The following is a 24,195-nucleotide window of genomic DNA, read 5'->3' as shown; positions in this document are numbered from 1 at the left end:
TCTTGAAATCCTTGGGCAGCTAGGCGGTCAGGAACAGTAAGCAGGCAGCGCCCAGTGAATGCTGGCCAAGCTGACAGGGTCTGAGCTCACAGGGGTGGGCGGGGCAGCTGGTGAGAAAAGATGACCACGGATGACGTGGGAAGTGTCGGGGCTGATGGCCAGCACGCAGCACGGAAGGTGTAGCCCAGGCAGCAGAGGCCTTGGGGGTTCGAAGGACACAGGGTTCATGCAGAGGGTTAGTGCAGGGTTCCAGGGTGGCTTCCTGGTTGTAGAAGTGGACTGGCACCAAAGATATTCCAGGCACCTGCTGTGCAGCACAGGGAACTCTGCTTAATGTCATGTGGCAGCCTGGATGGGAGGGGAGTTTGAGGGCGAATGCATGCGTGTGTATGTGTGGCTGAGTCCCTTTGCTGTCCGGTGGAAACTTTCACATTGTCAATTGGCTACGCTCCAAATTAAAAGTTAAAAAAAATATTCCAGGCCAAAGGAAGACTATGACCTCAGGTGCGAGGTGCAAGCCTAGGTTTAGAGGGTACCCCACCCAGCCCCAAAGCAGCTGGGTCTCTGAAACATTCTAAATTAGACCAGTCCCTCTGGGGCCTCCCATACCACCTGTGAGGTCTCCAGTGAGGGTTCAGCCACCCCCACCCCTCGCCCGCCTTCCCCTGTCTCCTGAGGAAGAGCCAGCAGCCCCTGGAGTCCCTACCTCTGCGGCCCTGCCCTGCAGAGATTTCTCTGTTTGCACTCCTCCCCTGAGCCTGCCCCTCCCCTAAGGCAGAGAGCGGGTGTCAGGGAGCACAGCCAACACCCAACTTGCTTCCTGCCCCCTGAGGCCTTTAGGGGGTGAGGAGGGGTGAATGAGTGCCAGAGCAAATGCCCCCTTGGGAGGGGAGCCAGAGACAGCTGGAAACAGCCAGGCCTAGCCTGGCCCTTCATGGGTGTGGCGAGGATGTATGGGACTTGGGAGGGTTGTCTGCCAGCTCCCCGCTCCAGGTCCTGGGCAAGTGGGCTCTGAGAGTGCTGCTGGCACAGCCTCAGTGGGCCTGGGTAGGCCCCCAAGCTGGCAGGCCCCAGGCTAGTGAGCGAGCAGGGCAGTCAGCTTCCCATCCATTAGGCCCCTGGCCTGGGCTGCTAATGCCAAGCAAGCGGACATTCTCCTCTCAGCCCTGGTACCCACTTAGGCGTCGTTAATATTTTACGCTGCATAGCCAGGGATCGATGTCTGGTTTCTAGCTCAGTATTTATGGGTAGTCACTGAAACTTTCATGGGGGAGGTGTTTGGCAGCACCAGGGGAAACTGAGGCAGGAAGCAGAGTCGGGGCAGCTCAGGAGGAACCCCCCTCACCCCGAGACGGCTTCCTTTGCTTGCTCTCTTCTCTGCCCCCTGCCCTCCGTCTATCTTAGGTCTAGCACCCTGCTCGGAGAACATGGGCCATCAGAGCCTGCGACAGATGCCAGGCCTTGTATTATCCAATTCTTTACAGGCCTCTGTAGGTTCTGGACCATCACCACCACCACCCCTTTTATGAATGCATGTGAGAGTGCTTAGTCACTCAGTCAACTCTTTGGGACCCCATGGACTGTAGCCCGCCAGGCTCCTCTGTCCATGGAATTCTCCAGGCAAGAATATTGGAGTGGGTTGCCATTTCCTTCTCCAGGAGATCTCCTACCTTGCAAGCATTTTCTGTATTCTCTGAGCTACCAAGGAAACCCCTTTTATGGATGAGGAATAGGCTTAGGGAGGTTTCATGCCACTGGGCTCTTAACCAGGCTATTGAGTGAGGACTGGCTAACTAGCTGGGAAAAAGGCTACACTTTGCTCAGCACTGAAGTGTGTAAATTAGATGGCAGGAGGCTTTTTAACCTTTCTAGACTATTCACAAGCAATTCGTGGGTTCCAACAGAACCATTAAGACCTCTTGCTTTTGGTCAGCGGAGACTCACCACATGCCCACTTAAGTGGAATTGAACGCTGCGGATTTACAGTTCTTTAAAAATATCTCCAATAACTCAGTCTTTTACCCACCTGTGTTAAACAGTGACGTTGAACTGCACAGACAGAGAGAGACGCCAGGTTCTGCTTCAGTTTCCACCAGAAGCAGTGCCCTGTCCTAGGACAACATCTGCTCTGGAATTCAGCAGGCCTCGGGTGCACTTGTATCCCCTTCCATAATCCACTCTCTAGGTCTCAGTTTTCTCACCTGTGAAGTGGGAGAAGAGGAATACCCACTGGGGGAGCCTTTAAGGATTACAAGTAAACCTAAAGGCTCGGCTCGCCTGCAGTTCCAGCAGGGCCCTTGGCTGTGCACGCTGCGGTTTTCCGCCACGCCACACCCCTCTGCACCTAGAGCGCAGTACACGCTCAGTATTTGTTGAATGAAAGAGCGGGTAGCAGAGGCTCCATAAATGGGAGCCGCTATTGTTCAAGCCCTAGGTCCAAACAGGGCTCACTTTCACGGGCGTGGTCCGGGGCTGGATTTCCCCCTCCACTAAGAAACCAGAGAACAGCAGAACTTAGTGTTCACAGCAGCACACCGTGGCCGCGCTCGGAGCCCTGGGCCGGTGAGTGCACCACGCGCGCAGCGCCCGCCGGAGGGCAGCAGAGAGTCACGGCTTCGGCCCCCAAGTCCCGGAGTTTGGGGGCTAGGAGGATTCCGGGCTCCGCCCTGCCACGCCCCCACCTCTCCCCTTTCTTTCACCTTCCTTTGAGCGGCTTTCCTTTCCTACTCTGTGTCCCCGGGCAGGAAGAAAGCGATCCACAAACGATTTAGCACTCCCTCGAACTGCCCGCGCGTAGCACTTGACATCCGTTCGGCTCTTTCCCACAGCCGGAAAGGCAGGCACCAGCCCCTCTTTGTGGACGAGGAGGAGGAGGCTGCAAGTCCCTGACTCGACCAAGGTCACGCAGCAAAGTCAAGACTTGAACTCAGTTTAGTAGACTCTAATGCCAAAGCCCAACTCCCTCCTAAAAAGCCTCGAGCGCATGAACTCGAGAACTTTGAGTACCAACTTTTCCATTTCTGCACGGAAGCCAGACCAGGGCCAAGTTCAATCTCCGGCCGTGGATTGATGGTTGTGGGAAATACCCTGGGGAGAGAGGGCTTCCCGGATCCTCCGAAGGCCAGCTGTGTCCTGGCCCGCCGGGCGAAGAGCGGCGGTGGCCAGGCTCCGCGCCCCTCCATCGGGAGAGTGGAGCCCCGACTTCCCCCGGGGAGTGGCGCTGGTGCTCCCTTCCGGCCCCGGCCCCCTCCCCAGCCACACAGCCCCACCCTGCACGAGCGATTCTAAAACCGCGGACCGCTCGGTCACGCGGGGGCTGGCTGGGTAGCGCCGGCTCTGCGCCAGGCACCGTCTGCGGGCTGGCCCGTGCGGGGCGGGGCCACCTCCCTCCGCCCCTTCCCGGTCTGGCGCGCACGGTGTGTGTGGGGGGTGGTGGGAGGGGAGCCCGCAGGGGACTCCTCCCCTGGTGGTCGCCGCGCCTAGGCCAATGAGCGCGCGGGGAGCCGCGATGGAGGCTGGGGCGACCGGGAGCGCTGGGGACCCCCGCCGCCGCCGCCGCCGCCGCCGCGCCCCCGTGCCCTGGAGCCCTTGGGGCTGGAGAGGGGCCGAAAGAGGCGCGGCGCCCGCTCCGGGCATGGAGGCGCCTCTGGCCAGAGCCGGCCACGCGAGCTGTGCTCCGCGCCGCCGCCGCGCCTCGAAGTTTGCCGGCTGACTCGGAAAGTTGCGCTCCGGCTCTGTCGCAGCTCCGCATCCGACCTCCGGGCCGGCCCCAGCTCGCTGCCGCCGCCGCCCTCTGCGGGGCCCCGGCCCCGCCGACGACTGCAGCCCCGCCTGCCAGGGGCATGTGAGCCGCGGTCTCCCCTAGAGGCCGGGCGGGCAGCACCGGCCCCGGTGCCTCCGGAGGCAGCGTGAGGGCGAGGGGCACGCCCCGGCCCCAGGCAGCACGGGCCGCCATGGGCATCCAGGGCATGGAGCTGTGCGCCATGGCCGTGGTGGTACTGCTGTTCATCGCCGTCCTCAAGCAGTTCGGCATCCTGGAGCCCATGTCCATGGAAGGTAACGCGTGGCCACCCGCCCCTTGGCGGCCCTGCGCCGGGGGCCGGCGGTCAGAGGGGAGAGAGCAGCACTTGCGCTCCGGGGTGCGGGTACCCAGGTCCACCCGGCGAGGAGCGGCCCTCGGGGACGCTGTGCTCCGCGGCCCTGCCCGTCTCGGCCACCGCCCCCTCCTGGCTCCCGAGAGCTGGTCTGGATCTAAGGGCGCATAGAGGGCTCAGACTGAAAAGCCCCAGAGTGGGTGCAGCCGCGGTGTTCGAGATGGGTGTAAGCGAGATCCCGGGAGAAGCCTTGAGCTGGCATCCCCGGCTGTCCTAGGCCCGCTGGTCCGAGCCGCCCCCGGTGAGCTTGGCGCCCGGCGGTGGGAGGTGGCAGAGGGTGAAGACAGCAGGGACGACCCTCAGCCCAGGGCGTCTGACTGCAGCAACGAGTAACACAAAACCTCTGTCTCGTGATGAGGCCGGCCCTTCACCCGTAGCCCACATCCAGTCCCCTTTCCCCACGCAAGACTCAGGAATGGGTAACCAACCCTCAGGCGCCACTGTTTTCGTCCCAATAAATATTAACCGAGGAGACAGACAAACTCTTAAATCAGACGCTGACGGTGTCCCGGAGACCCCTGACACGTAGGTACCCTTAAGAGTTGCTTCCGGACGCAGTACCTCCCACCCACCTCTGGGCAGGTTAGGAGAGGAAGCCCCTCCAGGGCACATCCATTGTGAAGGGGGACCTTGACCCACCAGGGCTGTAACTTATCGTCTGTGTCCTGTCCCTCTGGACTGTGGGGAAGGGGCTGGCCGGTCTTCTTTCCGTCACCTGTGCGCCCCTGCGGTCCTCAGGGGAGGATGGGCATCCTGCCTGGCTCAGCACTCTGCTGACCTTGCCAGGCTCCAGCTCCTGGGACTAAAACCCAGAGGCTCAGGGAGGGGAGGAGCGAGAAACTGCCCTTGCCTCTGAACTGTCCAGCACACCCTCTGGCCTAGGGATGTGCCCCCCAATCCCCTGCTGAGGGCAGGATGGGGCCCCGGGGCCAGGAGGCCAGGCCCAGGTCTGACTTGTTGCCTGAAGCCCGTGGCCGTGTGACCTTCAGAAGGCACTGAGCCACATCACACCTTTCAAGGTGAGTTCAGGAGACCCCGAGAGAAGGGGCTTGCTGAAGGGGGTTCTCAGAGGCCCCATCTTGAACTTTACATTGTAGCTGGGGAAGGTAGGCTTCCCTGGTGGCTCAGATGGTAAAGAATCTGCCTGCAATGCAGGGGACCCAGGTTCAGTCTCTGGGCCAGGAAGATCCCCTGAAGAAGGGAATGGCAACCCACTCCAGTATTCTTGCCTGGAGAAACCCATGGACAGAGGAACCTGGCGGGCTACAATCCATGGAGTCAGAAAGAGTTGGAGCGACTGAGCGACTTTCCCTGGGAAGATAATTGCCTAAACTGGGCCTGCACTTGGCTGGATGGATACTGGCCCTGGCAGGGAGAGTCTGTGACAGGCACCTCCATGGGAAATACAGGCAGAGTAGGGGGCATCTCACCCAGCGGTGCCCTCAGAGCCCATGCCTCCTGCGTGCACTACTGCACCCCCATCCCCCATCCTTTCCCCACCTGGAGTCCATCGTAGGCAGGGGGGATTTGGTACTCGGGAATCTGAGGCCCCTCCTTTACTCTTCCTCCATTTCCTGGGCCCTTCTGGGACCACCAGCCAGCCTCGCTCTACTTGTTATTGACACGACACATTCTTCTTAGGGAGCCCATCACTCTTGTGGTTCTAGGAGCTTGAAGTTTACCTTTGCGATTTCTAAGAAGGGATTTGTTTACAAGGTGGATCGGACGTGCAAGAGCACAGGTGGTTTATTCGACTTGCTGAGAAACCCACTTCCGTCTCTAATAAGTTTGTCTTTTCTGGTATACCTGTCCACTCATGCCTTCTGACTTCTGGGGTCTTGACGCGGTGGGAGGCACACGGAGCCTCAGAATCAGCCAGAGATCCCTGAGCTCGGATCTCCTATCACCCACACATACTGGCTTAACCTGGTTGAGCCTTGGCCTGTCTATAAAGTGGGGCCAATAATAATGCCTGCCCCGTAGGACTGCAGCAGACTTTGAACTAGTTGAGTAAAGGCTTTGATGCCCTCAGGATCATTCTTGGTATGTAGTAAATACACAAACTTTGTGAACCATGGCTATCACCAGTAATTAGAGGATGATTACTCTTAATAGCAGAATTGAGTCACGGTTGAAAACATTCTCTCACTCAGATCAGCCACCTCTTCCTGCATCAGAGGAAGGGAATTCTGAGTACCAGATGGTCCGTGTTGATGGCAATGATGCCAGCTAAGTGCCTGGAAGGGCCCATTGGCCAGGCAGTGTCTAAGGGACTGTCATGGGCTGTGAGGAGCCTAGGCCCTTGGGCCCCAGCCTGGATGTGAGCTGGCACTGAGAGAAGAGGGCACCCCTCCAAGAAGACGTGCATTTGATTGGATGTTGTCTTTTGTCCTCTTTGAGCCTCCTTAGTTCTCATCTGTAAGAGACCAGAGTTATGGTGCCCCTGGGGATTGTTAGGAACTAATGGATTTGAGTTCTGGGGACACGGGCTTCTAGAAGAAGATGCAGAAGTTGAAAGACCTTCCTCTCTGTCCTACCAGTCTCTGTCTCTAGGCGACTCCGTTGGCGGGGAGTCCCAGCCTAGCTTGGCCGCTAGCTCACTGGGTGACTTTGGTACATCAAACCTTCTCAAGCCTCAGTGTCCCAGATTCCCAGGTTGCTCAGTGGTAAAGAACCTGCCTGCAGTGCAGGAGATGCGGGTTTGATCCTTGGGTCGGGAAGATCCCCTGGAGAAGGAAATGGCGATGCACTTCCGTATTCTGGCCTGGGAAATCCCATGGACAGAGGAGCCTGGCAGGCTACAGTCCATGGGGTCGCAAAGAGTCCGACATGGCTTAGAACTAAGCAAGAACAAGAAAATGAGGATACTGATAGAATATCTCCCCCTGTACACCTCCCAGGGGTGTGGTGAGCTGAAGCACTTTGAAAAAGTTCCCGACCCGACACAAATCTAAGGGATCTCATAAGTGTGGACACCCTGGTGAAAAGTGAGCCTGGACCGGTAAGCTGGTTGCTCATTGGTAAGGCTGGCCTGGCCCTGACACCAGACTGTCGTCCACATCTGTGGCCCAGGGCTTGACTGGGGCTGCTGCCTCTCTTATCTCAGTCCACATTTTGCGAGCTCTAACTAGTAGCTCTCCACTGAGAGCAGCTTTGCTCCTCAGTGGATGTTTGGTGATGTCTGGAGGCGTTCTGGATTGCCACAATTAATGGGAAGGGTACCAGTGGGATCAAGTGGGTAGAGGCCAGGGATGCCACTAAACATCACGCAGGCCCTGGCAGCCCCTCCCCACAAAGAATGCTCAGGCCCAGGGGCTTCCCCGGAGGTCCAGTGGCCAAGACTCCATTCCCCCAGTGCAGGGGGTGCGGGTTCAGACCCTGCTCAGGGAGCTGAGATCCCACATAGCAAGAAGTGTGGCCACAAAGTAAAAAAAAAAATTTTTTTTAAAAAGAATGCTCAGACCCAAATGTCAGTGGTAAAGTTGAGAAACCTTGTTCTAGAAGGAGCACTGGCCAGGGGCTAGGAGAGCTGCCTTTCAGCTCTGACGTGGTCCCTGACATGCTGACATTAACTTGGGGAAATCACTATTCCTGTCTGAGCTCCACTTCTTCATCTGTAAGTGAGGAATGGGATTAAAAGCACCATCTCCCCCCTGGGAACTCCCCCTGGCCCTTCTGGATCCCTGCCCCTGGGATTGTATTAGATGACACTGTCCTGGAATTTTCTAGATCCCTGTCCCCACTTACAGTGACCTCTCCAAAGGCTGCAAGCACTGTGTCCATACACTTGTGGCCCCAGGGTGTGCCCAGCACTGCCTGCCACACGGCAGGTGTGGAGTCTGGGTAAATCATAGGCCATTTTCAGCCATACTTACGGGACACCCATTGTATACCAGGCCTGGAACACAAGATGTGCAGGGTCTTGGCCCTCCCTGTAGGGTGGCCCTGGGAGACACCCTTGGAGGGGAGGTCCCTCTGGTCGGGGTGGGGGCAGAGCCGGTGGCTTGTGGGGGCCTGAGTACAGACGGGTAAGGAGAACAGAGCGGAGGGGAAGGATGGGGAGTGCCCACGTGGAGACAGCCTCCTCCAGGGTTTGGTCTGCCTGTTGGGAGAGCCAGTGTCTCCATGGTGCTTCCGACATGTTCCAAGACTTGGGCTGGTTATATTCATTCACTGCAGGAATGCGCTGCAGCGCCAAGGGCAGGCTGATCAACCTCTGGGTTCAGGAGGGATTGGAACCAGCAAGTGTGGACAGAGCAGCTTGGAGCTTAGCTGCAAAGGGGAGTGAAGCCGCATACTGGCTGGCAGAGGAAGCATCGTAGTGCAGAGCCTCAGGGGGGTGTAAGGGCAGCCAGGTGGGGGGAGTCATGCACAGGGCTGCCCCTCGCCCAGTACCTTGTGACCTTACCTCAAAAGACTGAAAACTCGGAGCCACCCTTCCCTCGCCCCTGCAGGCGGGTCTTGCGCGGAGAGGGCTGTGTTGAGTTGGGGACACGGTACAGGGACTAAGGCTTTTACTCAGTGGGAAGAAAGCCTGGTCTGTAACCTGTCAGACCATGGTACGACTTTGCATGCATGCTGTGTTGCTTCAGTCGTATCTGACTTTTTGCAACTCTATGGATTATAGCCTGCCAGGCTCCTGTGTCCATGGGAGTCTCCAGGGAAGAAACTAGAGTAGGTTGCTACACCCTCCTCCAGGAGATCTTCCTGGCCCAGGGATTGAACCCACATCTCTTACATCTCCTGCATTGTCAGCCAGGTTCTTTACCACTAGCACAAACAACCATGGAATATTCAATCATAAAACAATTTTCTTTTAAAGCCTTATGCTTTCATGCCTTTGACAAAATGCTTGTTTGATAAAGAGGTGAAATCCGTATTGCTGATGCCCTGCTTATCACGAATACCTGATGGAGAGGGGATGATCCCAGACTAGCCCTTGGAGAGGGAAGGGGAGGGCTGAGCACCAGGGAGACTGTAGAGGCAAGTTAGCTTCATGGTTTTGCCGAACAAGGCTACTCAGCGTGGTGAGGAAAGCAGTGCAGGTGGCTGTTAGGGCCCAGGACCGCCTTGCCCTGGTCTACTTGGCAGCCAGGGCCAGTGGCTTCTTCCTTCTTGACACTTCTCGCCAGTCTCTCCTCTCTGTGTCACTTTGTTGGACACCCGAGACCAGAGAGGCCATTCTGGAATGGAGATCAGACACGCCCTTCCCACTCTTTGGCTCTTAGGTGGTTCTCATGCCCACATACCTCTTGGCATACCCTGGACCCCCTGCCGGGGGTACCCTTTGACCCTGCTGTCATTGCACCTGATTCTTGGAATATCGCTTCTCTCTGATTCCTCACCCATCCCTGCCCAACAGGTGTAAGCAACAGGGAACGTTGCTTCAAGAGATAGGCCCAGCCTGGAGACATTAAAATTGACACCCAAGGGACTTCCCTGATGGTCCAGTGGCTAAGACTTCTCGCTTCCCAATGCAGGGGGCCAGGTTTGACCCCTGGTCGGGGAGCTAGATCCCATGTGTCACAACTAGAGTATCCCACACACTGCAGCTAAGACCTAGCACAGCCAAATTAAAAAAAAAGTTGACATCCCAGTCAGTAATTCATGGACCCACCCAAGAAAACATCTGTGAGGGATCCGACCCAGCATGTGTTACAGGGCACCTCCCACACTGCGTGGGGGCTTTGTTCCAGACTGGGTGAGCTGTGAGCAGACAGGAGGGCCACCTGGCTTGTTCTCCTTGAGCTGCCATAACATGGACTGTAGCCCTTCAGGCTCCTCTGTCCATGGGATTCTCCAGACAAGAACACTGGAGTGGGTTGCCATGTCCTCCTCCAGGGGATCTTCCTGACCCAGGGATCAGTTCTGGGTCTCTTGCATTGCAGGTGGATTCTTTACCATCTGAACCACCAGGGAAGCCCTAGTAGAAAATCACAGACCAGGCCTTTAAACAACAGAAATGTATTTTCCCACAATTCTGGAGGCTGGAAGTCCCCAGCAAGGTGCCAGCAGAGTTGGTTGCTGATGAGGCCTCTCTTCTCACGTAGACGGTCACCTTCTTGCTGTGTCCTCACATGGCTTTTCCTTCCCTTCCTTTTGGAAAGGAAATCACTCTTCCTCCTCTTATAAGGTCACCAAATCCTTTGGATTAGGACCCCACCTTTATTAGGATTTCATTTAACCTTCAGTTCAGTTCAGTCGCTCAGTCATGTCTGACTCTTTGCAACCCCATGAACCGCAGCACACCAAGGCTCTCTGTCCGTCACCAACTCCCGCAGTCCACCCAAACCCATGTCCATCGAGTCGGTGATGCCATCCAACCATCTCACCCTCTGTTGTCCCCTTCTTCTCTTGCCCTCAATCTTTCCCAGCATCAGGGTCTTTTCAGATGAGTCAGCTCTTCGCATCAGGTGGCCAAAGTATTGGAGTTTCAGCTTCAACATCAGTCCTTCCAATGAACACCCAGAATTGATCTCCTTTAGGATGAACTGGTTGGATCTCCTTGCAGTCCAAGGGACTCTCAAGAGTCTTCTCCAACACCACAGTTCAAAAGCATCAATTCTTCGGCACTCAGCTTTCTTTATAGTCTGACTCTCCCATCCATACATGACCACTGGAAAAACCATAGCCTTGACTAGACAGACCTTTGTTGACAAAATAATGTCTCTGCTTTTTAATATGCTGTCTAGGTTGGTCATAACTTTTCTTCCAAGGAGTAATAATTTCATGGCTGCAGTCACCATCTGCAGTGATTTTGAAGCCCACTGTTTCCACTGTTTCCCCATCTATTTGCCATGAAGTGATGGGACTGGATGCCATGATCTTCGTTTTCTGAATGTTGAGCTGTAAGCCAACTTTTTCACTCTTCTCTTTCATGTTCATCAAGAGGCTCTTTCTGCCATAAGGGTGGTGTCATCTGCATATCTGAGGTTATTGATATTTCTCCCCGCAATCTTGATTCCAGCTTGTGTTTCTTCCAGCCCAGCGTTTCTCATGATGTACTCTGCATATAAGTTAAATAAGCAGGGTGACAATATACAGCCTTGAAGTACTCCTTTTCCTATTTGGAACCAGTCTGTTGTTCCATGTCCAGTTCTAACTGTTGCTTCCTGACCTGCATACAGGTTTCTCAAGAGGCAGATCAGGTGGTTTGGTATACCCACCTCCTTTAGAATTTTCCACAGTTTATTGTGATCCACACAATCAAAGGCTTTGGCATAGTCAGTAAAGCAGAAATGGATGTTTTTTCTGGAACTCTCTTGCTTTTTCAATGATCCAGCGAATGTTGGCAATTTGATCTCTGGTTCCTCTGCCTTTTCTAAAACCAGCTTGAACATCTGGAAGTTCACGGTTCACGTATTGCTGAAGCCTGGCTTGGAGAATTTTGAGCATTACTTTACTAGCGTGTGAGATGAGTGCAATTGTGTGGTAGTTTGAACATTCTTTGGCATTGCCTTTCTTTGGGATTGGAATGAAAACTGACCTTTTCCAGTCCTGCAGCCACTGCTGAGTTTTCCAAATTTGCTGGCATATTGAGTGCAATACTTTCACAACATCATATTTTAGGATTTGAAATACCTCAACTGGAATTCCATCACCTCCACTAGCTTTATTCGTAGTGATGCTTCCTAAGCCCCACTTGACTTCACATTCCAGGATGTCTGGCTCTAAATGAGGGTGAGTGATCACACCATCGTGATTATCTGGGTCGTGAAGATCTTTTTTGTACAGTTCTTCTGTGTATTCTTGCCACTTCTTAATATCTTCTGCTTCTGTTAGGTCCATACCATTTCTGTCCTTTATTGTGCCCATCTTTGCATGAAATGTTCCCTTGGTATCTCTAATTTTCTTGAAGAGATCGCTAGTGTTTCCCATTCTGTTATTTTCCTCTATTTCTTTGCATTGATCGCTGAGGAAGGCTTTCTTATCTCTCCTTGCTATTCTTTGGAACTCTGCATTCAAATGGCTGTATCTTTCCTTTTCTCCTCTGCTTTTCACTTCTCTTCTTTTCACAACTATTTGTAAGGCCTCCTCAGACAGCCATTTTGCTTTTTTGCATTTCTTTTCTCTCTTTTTTTGGCATTTAACCTTAATTACCTCCTAAAGAGCTTTTATCACACTGGGGATTAGGGCTTCAACATGTGAGTTGTAGGTGGAGGGGGAAGTGCTTTCCTGGTGGCTCACTGATACAGAATCCACCTACCAGTGCAGGAGATGCCAGTTCAATCCCTGGTCAGGGGAGGATCCCACATGCCTAGGAGCAACTGAGTCCATGCACCACAACCACTGATCCTGTGCCTTAAAGCCCAGGAGCTGCAACTGTTGAACCCGTGGGCTGTGCCTGCTGAAGCCTGCACACCCCAACTGGAGAGTAGCCCCGCCTTGCCCCAACTTCATTGCTGCTGAGGGGAACAGCATAGAAGACCCAGCACAGACAAAAATTAATAATTTCTTTTTAAATTGGGCTTCCATAATGGCTTAGCAGTAAAGAATCTGCCTGCCAACGTGGGGAACATGGGAAACTGGGATTTGATCCCTGGGTTGGGAAGATCCCCTGAAGTAGAAATAGCAGCCCGCAGTGTTCTTGCCTGGAAAATCTAATGGACAAGGGAGCCTGGAGGGCTGAAGTCCATGGGGTTGCAAAGGGTCAGACACGCATGCATGCAATAATAGTGCAATTGAAACAAAACCAAAACATATGAGTTGTGGAAAGAGACAAAATTCTGTCCATCACACCAGTAAACAGAGAAATATGTATATGCCAGAAAGTCATGGCCAAATGAAGAAAGGAAAACAGAGACGAGGGAAGACAGGAATGGCGGGGCGCATGACACCCTGGAGGAGGTAACAGTCAAGCAGAGGAAAGCAGGAAGTGTGGATTCTGAGGAAGAGCATTCAAGCCAGAGGACAGCAACGGAGTGCGCCTGGTGGGTTTGAGCGGCTAGAGGGGCAGCATGCTGAATCCAGGGAGTGGCGAAGCAGCTGGGGGGCAGGGAGCACAGTTATTGGCCATTTACGGACTTCTGTGTTTATACTCAGAGCCTGGGGGAGGCTGTTGCACAGAGAGGGACCTGAGGATAATGTTTTCAGCAGCTTCCTCCAGCCCTATTTGTAAAATAAATAGACCAGCAGGATGCAGGGCAGAAGCCGGAAGGCAAGGCAGAAGAGATGGTTTACGGGGGAGGACCAGTGGAGGTGGGAGGGGGGCTCAGAGGCGGGTGCAGGTTGAGGGGAGTGCTGGCAGGGTTTGCGTGGGAGCTGGGGGCTGGGAGGAAGGTCTGTGCCCAGGCTTTTGGTGAGAGCAGCCACAGGGTGGAGTTGCCATCAACTGAGCTGGGGAAGGCTGTGGGTGGAGTGCGTTTGCAGGGGGAGATTAGGAGCTCAGTTTGGGTTTGGTCCATCTAAGGACCTCCTGGATTTCCACTTGCAGGTGGTAAGCAGGCAGGTGAGTCCAGAGCTCAGGAAGAAGTTAGCCCACATTTCCTGACTGAGGCTTGACTCTGTAAGGAACTTGCTGATTTTGCAGGTTCATTGGGTGTAACTTTTTCTTTCTAATCATTCTCAGATGCGTTTTTCATACTCATGATTCTGAACACCAATGTGCATGTTTATTAGCTTTTCCTGTTTCCTTATCTGTCAATTTCCTGTGTATATCCTTTAACCATTTCTCCTGGGATTGCTGTGCTTATTTTCCAAGTCACCAACAGTTCATTCCGACCAAAGGTGTTTTCTCTCTCTCCCCTCTCTTGGTCTGGGGACTCTAATTACTTTTAAATATTTTAATTAACCTATACTAAATGCATTATTGGCTTCCCCGATGACTTGGCGGGTAAAGAATCCATCTGCAATGCAGAAGACCCAGGAGACTCAGGTTCAATCCCTCGGTCAGGAATACCCCCCATAGGAGGGCACGGCAACCCCCTCCAGTACTCTTACTTGTAAAATCCCATGGACAGAGGAACCTGGTGGGCTACAGTCCATGGAGTCACAAAGAGTCGAGCACAACTGAGCGACCAAGAACATTAACATAACACATTAAACACGTATGTAAGGATGGATATATATATATATAAATGTGGAGTCCTAACTACTGGACCAGGAGGGAATTCCCCTTGGTTTTGAATTTTATACCAAAAAAACAAAATAGAATCATGGTCTCCTAGGACTGTTTTTTCAGCTACACTGTTTCTAAGACTTACCCACACTGCTCTGTGTTATAGGTCATTCATTTTTCACTGCAGTGTAATCTTTCCTCCGGTGGGGGCACAATCTATTTATCTGCTCTGTTGTCCATGGACATTTGGTTGATTCAGGCCATCATTACTGTGGAGTGCTCCAGGGACCCCTGGGCAATGGTTTTCTCTGGCACGTGTACCCCAGGGAGGATTACTGTGCCCTAAAGTTTGCTGTGTGTGTGCAGCCATGTCTGACTCTTTGCGATCCCATGAACTGTAGCCTGCCAGGCTCATCTGCCCAGGGGATTCTCCAGGCAAGAACACTGGAGTGGGTTGCCTTTTCTAAGGTATGCAGATGTGAAAATGCAAGTGGTTTTCCACAGTGGTTGTACCAATGTACACAGTCACCAGCATGTTTAAAAATGACCATTGATCTATGTCCTCTCCTGTGACCCTCATTTCATCATTCTTGTTTCTTGTCAATCAGAAGGTGTGGACTTCTCATCGTAATTCGCATTTCCTGTTTGCTGAGGAGGTTGTGCTGTCTTCCTGTCCTTATTGATGTCTCTGGTCTCCTTTTCCGACGTTTATCAATTCTAGACCTTCTTCTTCCGTCAGCTGTAAATATTGCCTGCTGTCTCCTCCCACTGTGTCGAGCACCCCTCGCCATCATGGTGCCCTTTGTTGAGCAGATGTCCTTTGATGTCATGGAGTTCATCAATTTTCGTCCTTTCTGGTTTGAAGTTTTAAGAAATCTCCCCCCACCTTTAGGTTGGCAAGATACTGTTTTACATTTTATTTTTATTTATTGTAAAGTTTTATTTATGTTTGGCTGCGCTAGAAGGCTGCTGCAGCTACTTTCTTGCTGGAAGCGGGCTTCTCTAGTTGCAGCAAGCAAGGGCCACTCTCTACTTGCAACTTGCGGGCTCTAGAACTTTGGCTCAAGAGTTGTGGCACACAAGCTTAGTTGCTCCGGGGCATGTGGTATGTGGGATCTTCCCAGACCAGGGATCAAACACATGTCCCCTCCGTTGGCAGGCAGATTCTTAACCACTGGGTCACCAGGAAAGCCCTACATTTTATTTGAACTGTAGAGCTCACTGTTCACGTGTTATCTTTAGTTAATCTGGAGCTCGCTTTTGCACATGGTATTTATTTTCTTTATGATTTATTTTCTTTATATGATGAGTCAGTTTTCCTGACACCGTCTATTATACTAAACAACTGGCCTTTCCCCAAAGCTTCTGGGAAGGCCCCGCTACACCTCAGCCTCTTTCTGAGCTCTCTGGTCTGTTTTTAGTGTGTCTGTCTATTCTTGTAGACAATTTGTATTACAGTGATTATAAATGCTTTAGTATATAATAGGGAAAACTCTCTCTTTACTCTTCCTTTCTAGATTCTTGCTGCTGCTGCTAAGTCGCTTCAGTCGTGTCCGACTCTGTGCGACCCCATAGACGGCAGCCCACCAGGCTTATGGATTTTTAAATTCTTTATTATACATTTCAGAGCAAATTTATCAAAGTCCTCAAAAATCCAACTGGGTTTTTTATTGAGATGGTGTTGAATTTATAATTTATCGCAGGAGAAATAACATCTTTATAATGTTATTATAATCGTATCTAAGATGGAATGTCTTGTTTATTTAGATTATCTTTCTTTATAGAGGTTCTTTGAGTTTTGGTTAATACTTAGATACTTTTTAGTTTTTATTTCTATTATGAATGTTATTTTTATTGTATTTTCTAGGTGGTTATTACTGGTGTAGAAAATTGCTATTGATTTTCATGAATTAATCTTACATCTGGCAGCATATACTGAACTCTCATGTATATTGATTCCTTTGGTCCGTGTAGGGACCGTGTCATCTATAAACAGTGTTAATTTTATCTTATACTTCCCAACTCTTACACTGTCTGGGGTTTTTTTGTTTGTTTGTTTGTTTCCTTTTTCAAAATTGCCTTAGAGTATTGGCCAGACATCAATTAGTGGTAACTGTGGCCAGCCTTGGCTTGTCCCAAATCTTAAAGAGAATGTTTGTGACCCTTTGCCATTAAACCTAATATTTTCTGTAAAGAAATATTTGTTTTACAAATATAAGCCACATCAAGTTTACAAAGTTCCCTTATAAAGTTCCTAGTTTGCTAAGAGTTTTTGCTTGTTTATTTTAATTATAAATAGATGTGGATGTTTATCAAATGCTTTTTCTGTATTAGGATTTTCATATGATTTTCTCTCCTTACACTCTTACAGATAAAACCTTTTTGATCCTGGTGTACTTTTTTTTTTTAATTCAGTTGGATTAAGTTACCTAACGTGCTTTAAGATTTTGCATCTATGTTCAAAAGTGAAATGGGCACATAATTTTCTTTTTGTTCATTTGTTTGTTTTTCCAGCTGTATTAAGCTATAATTAACACCTAACAGGAGAAGGCAATGGCATCCCACTCCAGTACTCCTGCCTGGAAAATCACATGGACGGAGGAGCCTGGTAGGCTGCAGTCCATGGGGTCGCTAAGAGTCGGATACGACTGAGCGACTTCACTTTCACTTTTCACTTTCATGCATTGGAGAAGGAAATGGCAACCCACTCCAGTGTTCTTGCCTGGAGAACCCCATGGACGGGTGGGCTGCCGTCTCTGGGGTTGCACAGAGTCGGACACGACTGAAGCGACTTAGCAGCAGCAGCAGCAATACCTAACATTGTGTAAGCTTATATAAAGATCACCTACAATAAAGATAACTGATGCATCCATCACCTCATTTTTTTGTTATTGTGGTGGTGGTGAGAACATTGGAGATCTGCTCCCCAGTGGTTACGAATCCACCTTGCAATGCAAGGGACACAGGTTTGATCCCTGGTCAGGGAACTAAGATCCCACATGCCTTTCGGAACAACTGAGTCTATGCATTGCAACTACTGAAGCCCACACCAAAACTAAGACTCAGTGCCGCCAATAGTTAATTAATTACTTAATTTAAAAAATAATTTTAAAAGATCTACCCCTTAGCAACTTTCAAGGGTACGGTACAGTATTGCTGCCTGTAGTCACCATACTGTAGTTTAGATCCCCCAGAACGTATTCGTCTTATACTTGGAAGCTGGTACCCTTTGACCAACATCTCACCACCCCCTACCCTCTGTTTCCTGGCAACCACCAGCCTACTCTCAGTTCCTGTGAGTGTGGCTTTTCTAGGTTCCACATATAACTGAAATCGTACAGTATTCGTCTTTCTAGACGTCTTCGCTTAGCATAATATCCTGAAAGTTCATCCGTGTAGTCACTATGCTTTTCATTCTCATGTTGTCCTTGTATGACTGAGGAGTCAAGATGACTGTGCTGATCCCTGGATTAGCGATATGGAGATCACTGGTGATCTAAGAAAAGCAGTCTGCTTGGAGTGGTGGGGCACAGGCCCCAGAGGAGTAGGATCAAGGGAGACTAAGAGGAGAGGAAGTGAAGACGGTGAGTTTAAGGAGAGAAAAGAGCAACAGCTTGAGAGGAAAGTAGGGTCAGGGGAGTTTTGTTTTCTGTATTTTCAGTGAAAGAACCCGCCTGCCAGTGCAGGAGACATAAGAGACACGGGCTCAGTCCCTGGGTTGGGAAGATCCCCTGGAGGAGGGCAAGGCAACCACTCCAGTATTCTTGGCTGGGGAATCCCATGGACAGAGGAGCCTGGTGGGCTGTAGTCACACGACTGAAGCGACTTAGCACATGATTCGTACTGGCGTGCAGTGGTGTTTCATCGTGGCTCTAATTTGTATTTATTTAATTAAATACGGTGTTAAACATCTTTCTCATGCTTATTTGCCATCTGTATATCCTCTATGGTGAAGTGTTTGATCAGGTTTTTTTTTTTTTTACCCATTTATTAATATTAATTTGAGTTGTACTTTTTCTTACTGATAAATTTTGAGAGTTCTTTATATATTCTGAACATCCTTTGTTAGAAGTTCAATGTGCAGATCTGTAGTTTCCCTTTCTATTTAACAATGTCTCTTACAGAGCAAAACTTTTCTTAAGTACAGGTTTTCAGTGTTTTCTAAGTCATTCTGTTGGTGCCATGCCTAAGAACTCTTTGCCTAAATCCAGGCCGTAAAGACTTTCTCCTATTTTTTTCTAAAAGTTTTATAGTTTTACATCTGACTTTTAAATCTGTGCTCCATTTTGAGTTAATTTTTGTATAAGAAATAAGATTTAGGTCAAAGTTCATTTTTTGAGTACGTGGATGTCCAATTTTTCTCGCACCATTTGTTGAAAAAAATTAAACTTTTTCCACTGAATTGCTTTTGCACATTTGTGGAAAATCCTCTCAGTCATATTTATGTGGATGTGTTTCTGGGTTCTCTGTTTTGCTCCACTGATCTGTGTCTGTCTTTTCTCCAACACCACACATTCTTGATTATAGTTGTATAAGGTCTTGAAATCAGATGGACTGATTTCTACCACTTTTTTCTTTTATCTAATCTATTTGTTTTGCTTTTCCACATAAGTTTTAGAATCAGTGTGTCTATATCTACAAAAAAAAAAAATTGTCCTGGGGTTTTTACTGGAATTATGTTAAATCTGTAAATCATTTTGAAGATATTTGACGTCTTTATTATGCTGAGCCTTTCAATCCATGGGCACAGTGTGTCTCATTACCTATTTAAATCTTCTGTGATTTCTTTTATCCGCCTATTGTAGTTTTCAATATACAGATTATGTGCATGTTTTGTTAGATTGTTTTACCTATTTATTTTTACATTTTATATTATTTTTATTGTTTATTATCATTTTATATTTCATTATTTGTATTTTTTAATATTTTAATCTATTTTCCCTACTTCACTTATGAGATGGGTGATTGTAATTAATATAGCAAATTTTTTAGAATTTTGGTTTCCAATGGTACATTGTTGATCAATAGAAATGTAACTGATTTTTTTTAATATGGACCATTTTTTGAAATTATATATTTATTTGTTTTTGGCTACACTGGGTCTCTGTTGCTGCATACAGGTCTTCTATAGAACTGTGATTGATTTTTGTATTGACTTGGTATCCTGTGACCTTGCTAAGCTCATTTATTAGAGGATTTTTTTGTATGTTCTTTGAAACTATCTACATGGATAATTATGTCATCTGTAAATAGAGATGGTTTGGGTTTCTTCTTTCTAATCCGTGTCCGTGTGACCCTGCTGTCCATTTTGATGTGTTGTGATTAAATAAAAGATCTGGTCCCCACCCTACAGACAGAGAACTTGAAATTTTACTTTCTACTCAAATGTGAATTAAGCCCATACACGAAATGCAGCCAAGCAGCAATGTGATGAGCCAAGAGGGGTGCCCTTCCCATTCCTGGGGGAAATTTGGGAGGGCTGCATGGAGGAGGTGGTCCAGGAATTGGGTCTTAAAGATCAAGGTGCCCTGTAACTTGTCTCTGTTTCCTTTCCACCTCCCCTTGTTTAGTGCGTTTCCACCCCCATCCCACCATATGGCTGAGAGGGTGGGCATGCTCCAGGTGAGCCCAGCAGGGAGGGCCCATTGTGTGTGAGGAGCAGGGCAGCAGAGAGACCAGGAGGCACACCTGAGTGTGCTGTTGAGCGGCAACCGGTCCATTTGTGCAGTGCACAGCCTGGGCAGCCGTACCTGGTAGTCACACAAGGAGAGTCTCCCCACTCCTTACTTCCACCCAGAGCCGGGCACCCACACTGGAAAGAGGGGCCAGGGCCACGTGTCCCACCTCCTGGGTCTGTGTCCCCCCAGACAGCAGCGACAGTGAGCTGGAGCTGTCCGCAGTGCGCCACCAGCCAGAGGGGCTTGACCAGCTGCAGGCACAGACCAAGTTCACCAAGAAGGAGCTGCAGAGCCTCTACAGGGGCTTCAAGAACGTGAGTGCCCCACATCCCCCACCCCCAGGCTTGGCCCTGACCCCCCGGCTCCCCTTTGCTGGCTCCAGGGTGCTGGCACAACTTCTGGAAATTCCCCGTAGCACAGTGCATACCCCAGGGTCTTTATGGGGCTCGTGTTCTGTGGGACAGCTGCCTGGGGGGAGGGCCAGGGCCCTTCCCTTATGAGTATCTCAGGACTGGTGCAGTGGAGGACCATGGGGACAGACCAACCTAGCATGAGGGTCCTGCCACCCCTCCCGCCTGCCCCTCCCATGATGCCCACTCCACTGGGCTTTCCCCTGCCTGGGGCTGGGGGAGCCCAGCAGTGCCTTGCGCAGCAGGCATTGGCCAGAGGGAAGAGAGAGGCCAGGCCCCCTGGAGTCGGGGTGCAGGGCAGGGTGGCTGGGGTCACTGAGAGGAGTCCCTTCCTCCTGCAGGAGTGCCCCACAGGCCTGGTGGACGAAGACACGTTCAAACTCATTTACTCACAGTTCTTCCCTCAGGGAGGTGAGTCCAAGGTCCACGATTCCTCCCGAAGTCCCCACTTCCCTGTGGCCGCCCTCCAGAGTGTGGGCTTCCCTTTTATAGGGAGAGGACCCTCAGCCCCCCCACATCCTCCCCACCATTCCTTGCCTGGTGCTGCCTCCACCCAGTAGGAAGGGCGGACTCCAGCCCGGGACGCGGTGGGAATGCCCAGTGGAGCAGCGTGGGGTTGGGACCTGGGCGGCCGGGCGGCCTGGACACCCCAGCCTTGCCCTCGGTCTCCCTAGATGCCACCACCTACGCACACTTCCTCTTCAACGCCTTCGACGCCGATGGGAATGGGGCCATCCGCTTTGAGGTAGGTCCCTGTCAACCGCTCCCGCATGCCTGGCTCCTGCATCTCCCAGACACGGTACCACCCCCTCGGGGCCATCCAGAGGCTCAGACGTGACCCTGGTGTCAGCGGCCCAGCGTGTCACCCAGGGAACACACGGACTCGTGGGGCTGGCCCTGGGCCTGACTGAAGTCAGGGTAATTCGAGTTTGCTGTCTGGCCATCCTATTCCCAGCCTTTCCTTCCAGCCCTGCCAAGCCAAGGTGCACCGAGGTGGTAATGATCCAATGGAAATTTGTATTTGAAAAAGGGAGCAAGGTTAACTAGAGGTCTGTGCCCAGAATTTATCCCTTTGCCCCCAAACAGGCAGAGCATCCCTGCCTGAACAGGCTTGGGGGTTGTCCCAGCCACAGTGTGAGCCAGCCTCGTGCTCCCCACCACTGGGAAAGCAGCCGCCTGCCCCCAGGAGGGCCCTGCCTGGGCTCTGAGCAGGCAGCACGTGGGCCCCACTGACACCCGGCCACACGGCATCAGTTGAGAGAGGCCCCAACCGCGGAGCCCAGGCCCCTAAAAATAGCTGCAGGCAAAAAGCTGAAACCTCTTTGGAGAGGAAAACCTTGCTGAGAGCCAGGCTTAATCAATAACCACCCAGCTCGGCTTCCAAGGCCAAGGGCAGCTGACCGGAAAGTGAGAGAGAAAGCCCCTGGACCGGCCGGGGTAATAACCCGAGATTCCGCTCAGCTTCCCTTTATGCTTGCATCCAGCCCGGCTCACTGACATCAGGCCCCGGGCGGGGCGGCCCAAGGGCATCGCCAGCTCTGTGCCCACAGGGGCCCCACCCTCCCTGGACCACGCCTGTAGTGTGCCTGTGAGCTCACAGTGTTTTCGGCTTTTCTGTTTTCAGTTCTGCCTGCACAGGGTAAAATTAGAGTCGGTCCAAAGGAGTCAATAGGGAGCATTCACTCTTCTCCCTGGTCCCACCCCCGCCTCCACCATGACCAGGTTCTTGCGTGTCCTGTGAGAGGCACCTGAGGCTCCTGGGAGTGAAGTGCCAGAAGCAGCTGTGTGGCCCACCCAAGCAGGGCTTTGATGAGGGTGTCTCTTGTTCAGGAGTCAGATGACCAGACCGCTTAGCGAGGCCCTGGCACAGTGCCGGCTGTCAGGAAGGCCTCTGTCAAGCTCCTGTGGTCCCTGCTCTCACTGTGGTCCCTTGGACGTGGTCGATGGTGGATCTTTGTTGGGGGTGCGGGTGCTGATCCCCTTCTGCTAGGCACCGTCTCAGAAGGTTGTGCATCTCTGGCATGAAATTAATTTCTCAGGTTCCTTCCAGGGAAGTTTGTTTACCTTGAGGACCGTCTTCCTTGTTCACCTGCAGGATCTTGATATCAGAGCTCTGCTCTAGGAAGCCTTTTTGGAGTCTACCTCTCAGGGACCTTCCACTGGTCAGGGCCTAATCCTGGGTGCACCACAGTGGGGACCCCTATGGTCAGGAATAATCTGGAGGGGGTGGGGTGGGGGGACATTCAGCCCACCTCGCTGCCTCAGACCAAACCTCTCAACGTGCCCTTAAAACCGAAAGTCAGGGGGCTTCCTTGGTTGTCCAGTGGTTAAGAATCCAGCTTCCAGTGCAGGAGACGTGGGTTCGATCCCTGGTCAAGAAACTAAGATCTCACTTGCTGTGGGGCAACTAAGACCCAATGCAGCCAAAAATAAAAATAAATATATGAATATTTTAAAACAAAACAAAGAAACCAGAAAGTCAGATCTGCTAATTAGTATTTACAACGATTCAAATCCTTTTGTATATTCTTGAGATAAGACACATGTTAACTAGAATTTATTGATATGGTAGCTATGGCAAACCTAGACAGCATCTCAAAAAGCAGAGACATCACTTTGTGGACAAAGGTCTGTATAGTCAAAGCTATGGTTTTTCCGGTAGTCATGTGCAGATGTGAGAGTTGGACCATAAAGAAGACTGAGCGCTGAAGAATTGATGCTTTGGAACTGTGGTGCTGGAGAAGACTCTTGAGAGTCCCTTGGACTGCAAGGAGATCAAACCAGTCAATCCTAAAGGAAATCAACCCCAAATATTCATTGGAAGGACTGATGCTGAAGCTGAAGCTCCAATCCTTTGGCCACCTGATGCAAAGAGCTGACTCATTGGAAAAGACCCTGATGCTGAGAAAAATTGAGGGCACGAGGAGAAGGGGGCGACAGAGGGTGAGATGGTTGGATGGCATCACCAACTCAATGGACATGGGTTTGAGCAATATCCAGGAGGTGGTGAAGGATGGGAAAGCCTGGCGTGTTGCAGCTCTTGGGATTGAAAAGAGTCGAACATGACTTAGAGACTGAACAACAGAGTTGACTTCTTTTGCACTGGGAAAATGAACTGATGTTTGAAATGGTTTTAAAATATTTTTTTAATTAAAAGAGCACTCTGGAAAGTACTAAATACCTGTAACTTATAAACACCAACTTTTGATGTAGTAAGTATACCTCAATCATATGTGTGCTTAATGGGATTATATGGATTTTTTTGGCTGTGCTGGGTCTTCACTGCTGTGCAGACTTTTCTCTAGCTGTGGCAAGCAGGGGCTACTCTCTAACTGCAGTCCATAGGTTTTTTACCGCAGAGGCTTCACTTGTTTCAGAAGACGGGCTCTAGGCTCCTGGGCTTCAATAATGGTTGCAAATGGGCTCAGTAGTTGCGGTCCCTGGGCTCTAGAGCGCAGGCTCAGTAGCTGTGGTTCCTGGGCTCTAGCGCAGGCTCAAGAGTTGCGGTTCCTGGGCTCTAGAGCGCAGGCTCAGTAGCTGTGGTTCCTGGGCTCTAGCGCAGGCTCAGTAGTTGCGGTTCCTGGGCTCTAGAGCGCAGGCTCAGTAGCTGTGGTTCCTGGGCTCTAGCGCAGGCTCAAGAGTTGCGGTTCCTGGGCTCTAGAGCGCAGGCTCAGTAGCTGTGGTTCCTGGGCTCTAGCGCAGGCTCAGTAGTTGCGGTTCCTGGGCTCTAGTGCGCAGGCTCAGTAGCTGCGGTTCCTGGGCTCTAGCGCAGGCTCAGGAATTGTGGTCCCTGGGCTCTAGTGCGCAGGCTCAGGAGTTGCGGTTCCTGGGCTCTAGTGCGCAGGCTCAGGAGTTACTTCCTGGGCGCTAGAGCACAGCCTCAGTAGTTGTAGGGC

The 24,195-nt window shown here is 51.2% G+C and overlaps 1 protein-coding gene across 3 annotated transcripts in view; it reads left to right on the top strand.

Moving 5' to 3' along the window:
- Window positions 1-24,195, top strand: part of KCNIP3 (potassium voltage-gated channel interacting protein 3) — a 93,596-nt gene that overhangs the window by 61,947 nt on the left and 7,454 nt on the right. The window contains exons 3-6 of one of the 3 annotated variants that reach the window (XM_086328232.1): window positions 20,079-20,203; window positions 20,641-20,710; window positions 20,974-21,044; window positions 22,962-23,526. In XM_086328232.1, coding sequence (XP_086184358.1) covers window positions 20,079-20,203; window positions 20,641-20,710; window positions 20,974-21,044; window positions 22,962-22,991 — 296 coding nt within the window. In that variant the 3' untranslated portion in view covers window positions 22,992-23,526. Of the gene's footprint in view, window positions 1-3,409; window positions 4,057-20,078; window positions 20,204-20,640; window positions 20,711-20,973; window positions 21,045-22,961; window positions 23,527-24,195 lie in introns of those variants that run through there. The other 2 variants (XM_086328231.1, XM_086328230.1) reach the window with 2 other exon arrangements.

Source organism: Bos grunniens, chromosome 11 (genome assembly GCF_055505025.1).
Source record: "Bos grunniens cultivar Pamir isolate PY7600 chromosome 11, Bosgru_T2T1.0, whole genome shotgun sequence".
NCBI classification, from domain to species: Eukaryota; Metazoa; Chordata; class Mammalia; order Artiodactyla; family Bovidae; genus Bos; species Bos grunniens.
The sequence above is the reverse complement of the archived record's forward strand: the minus strand, read 5'-3'. Positions and strand labels throughout refer to the sequence as shown.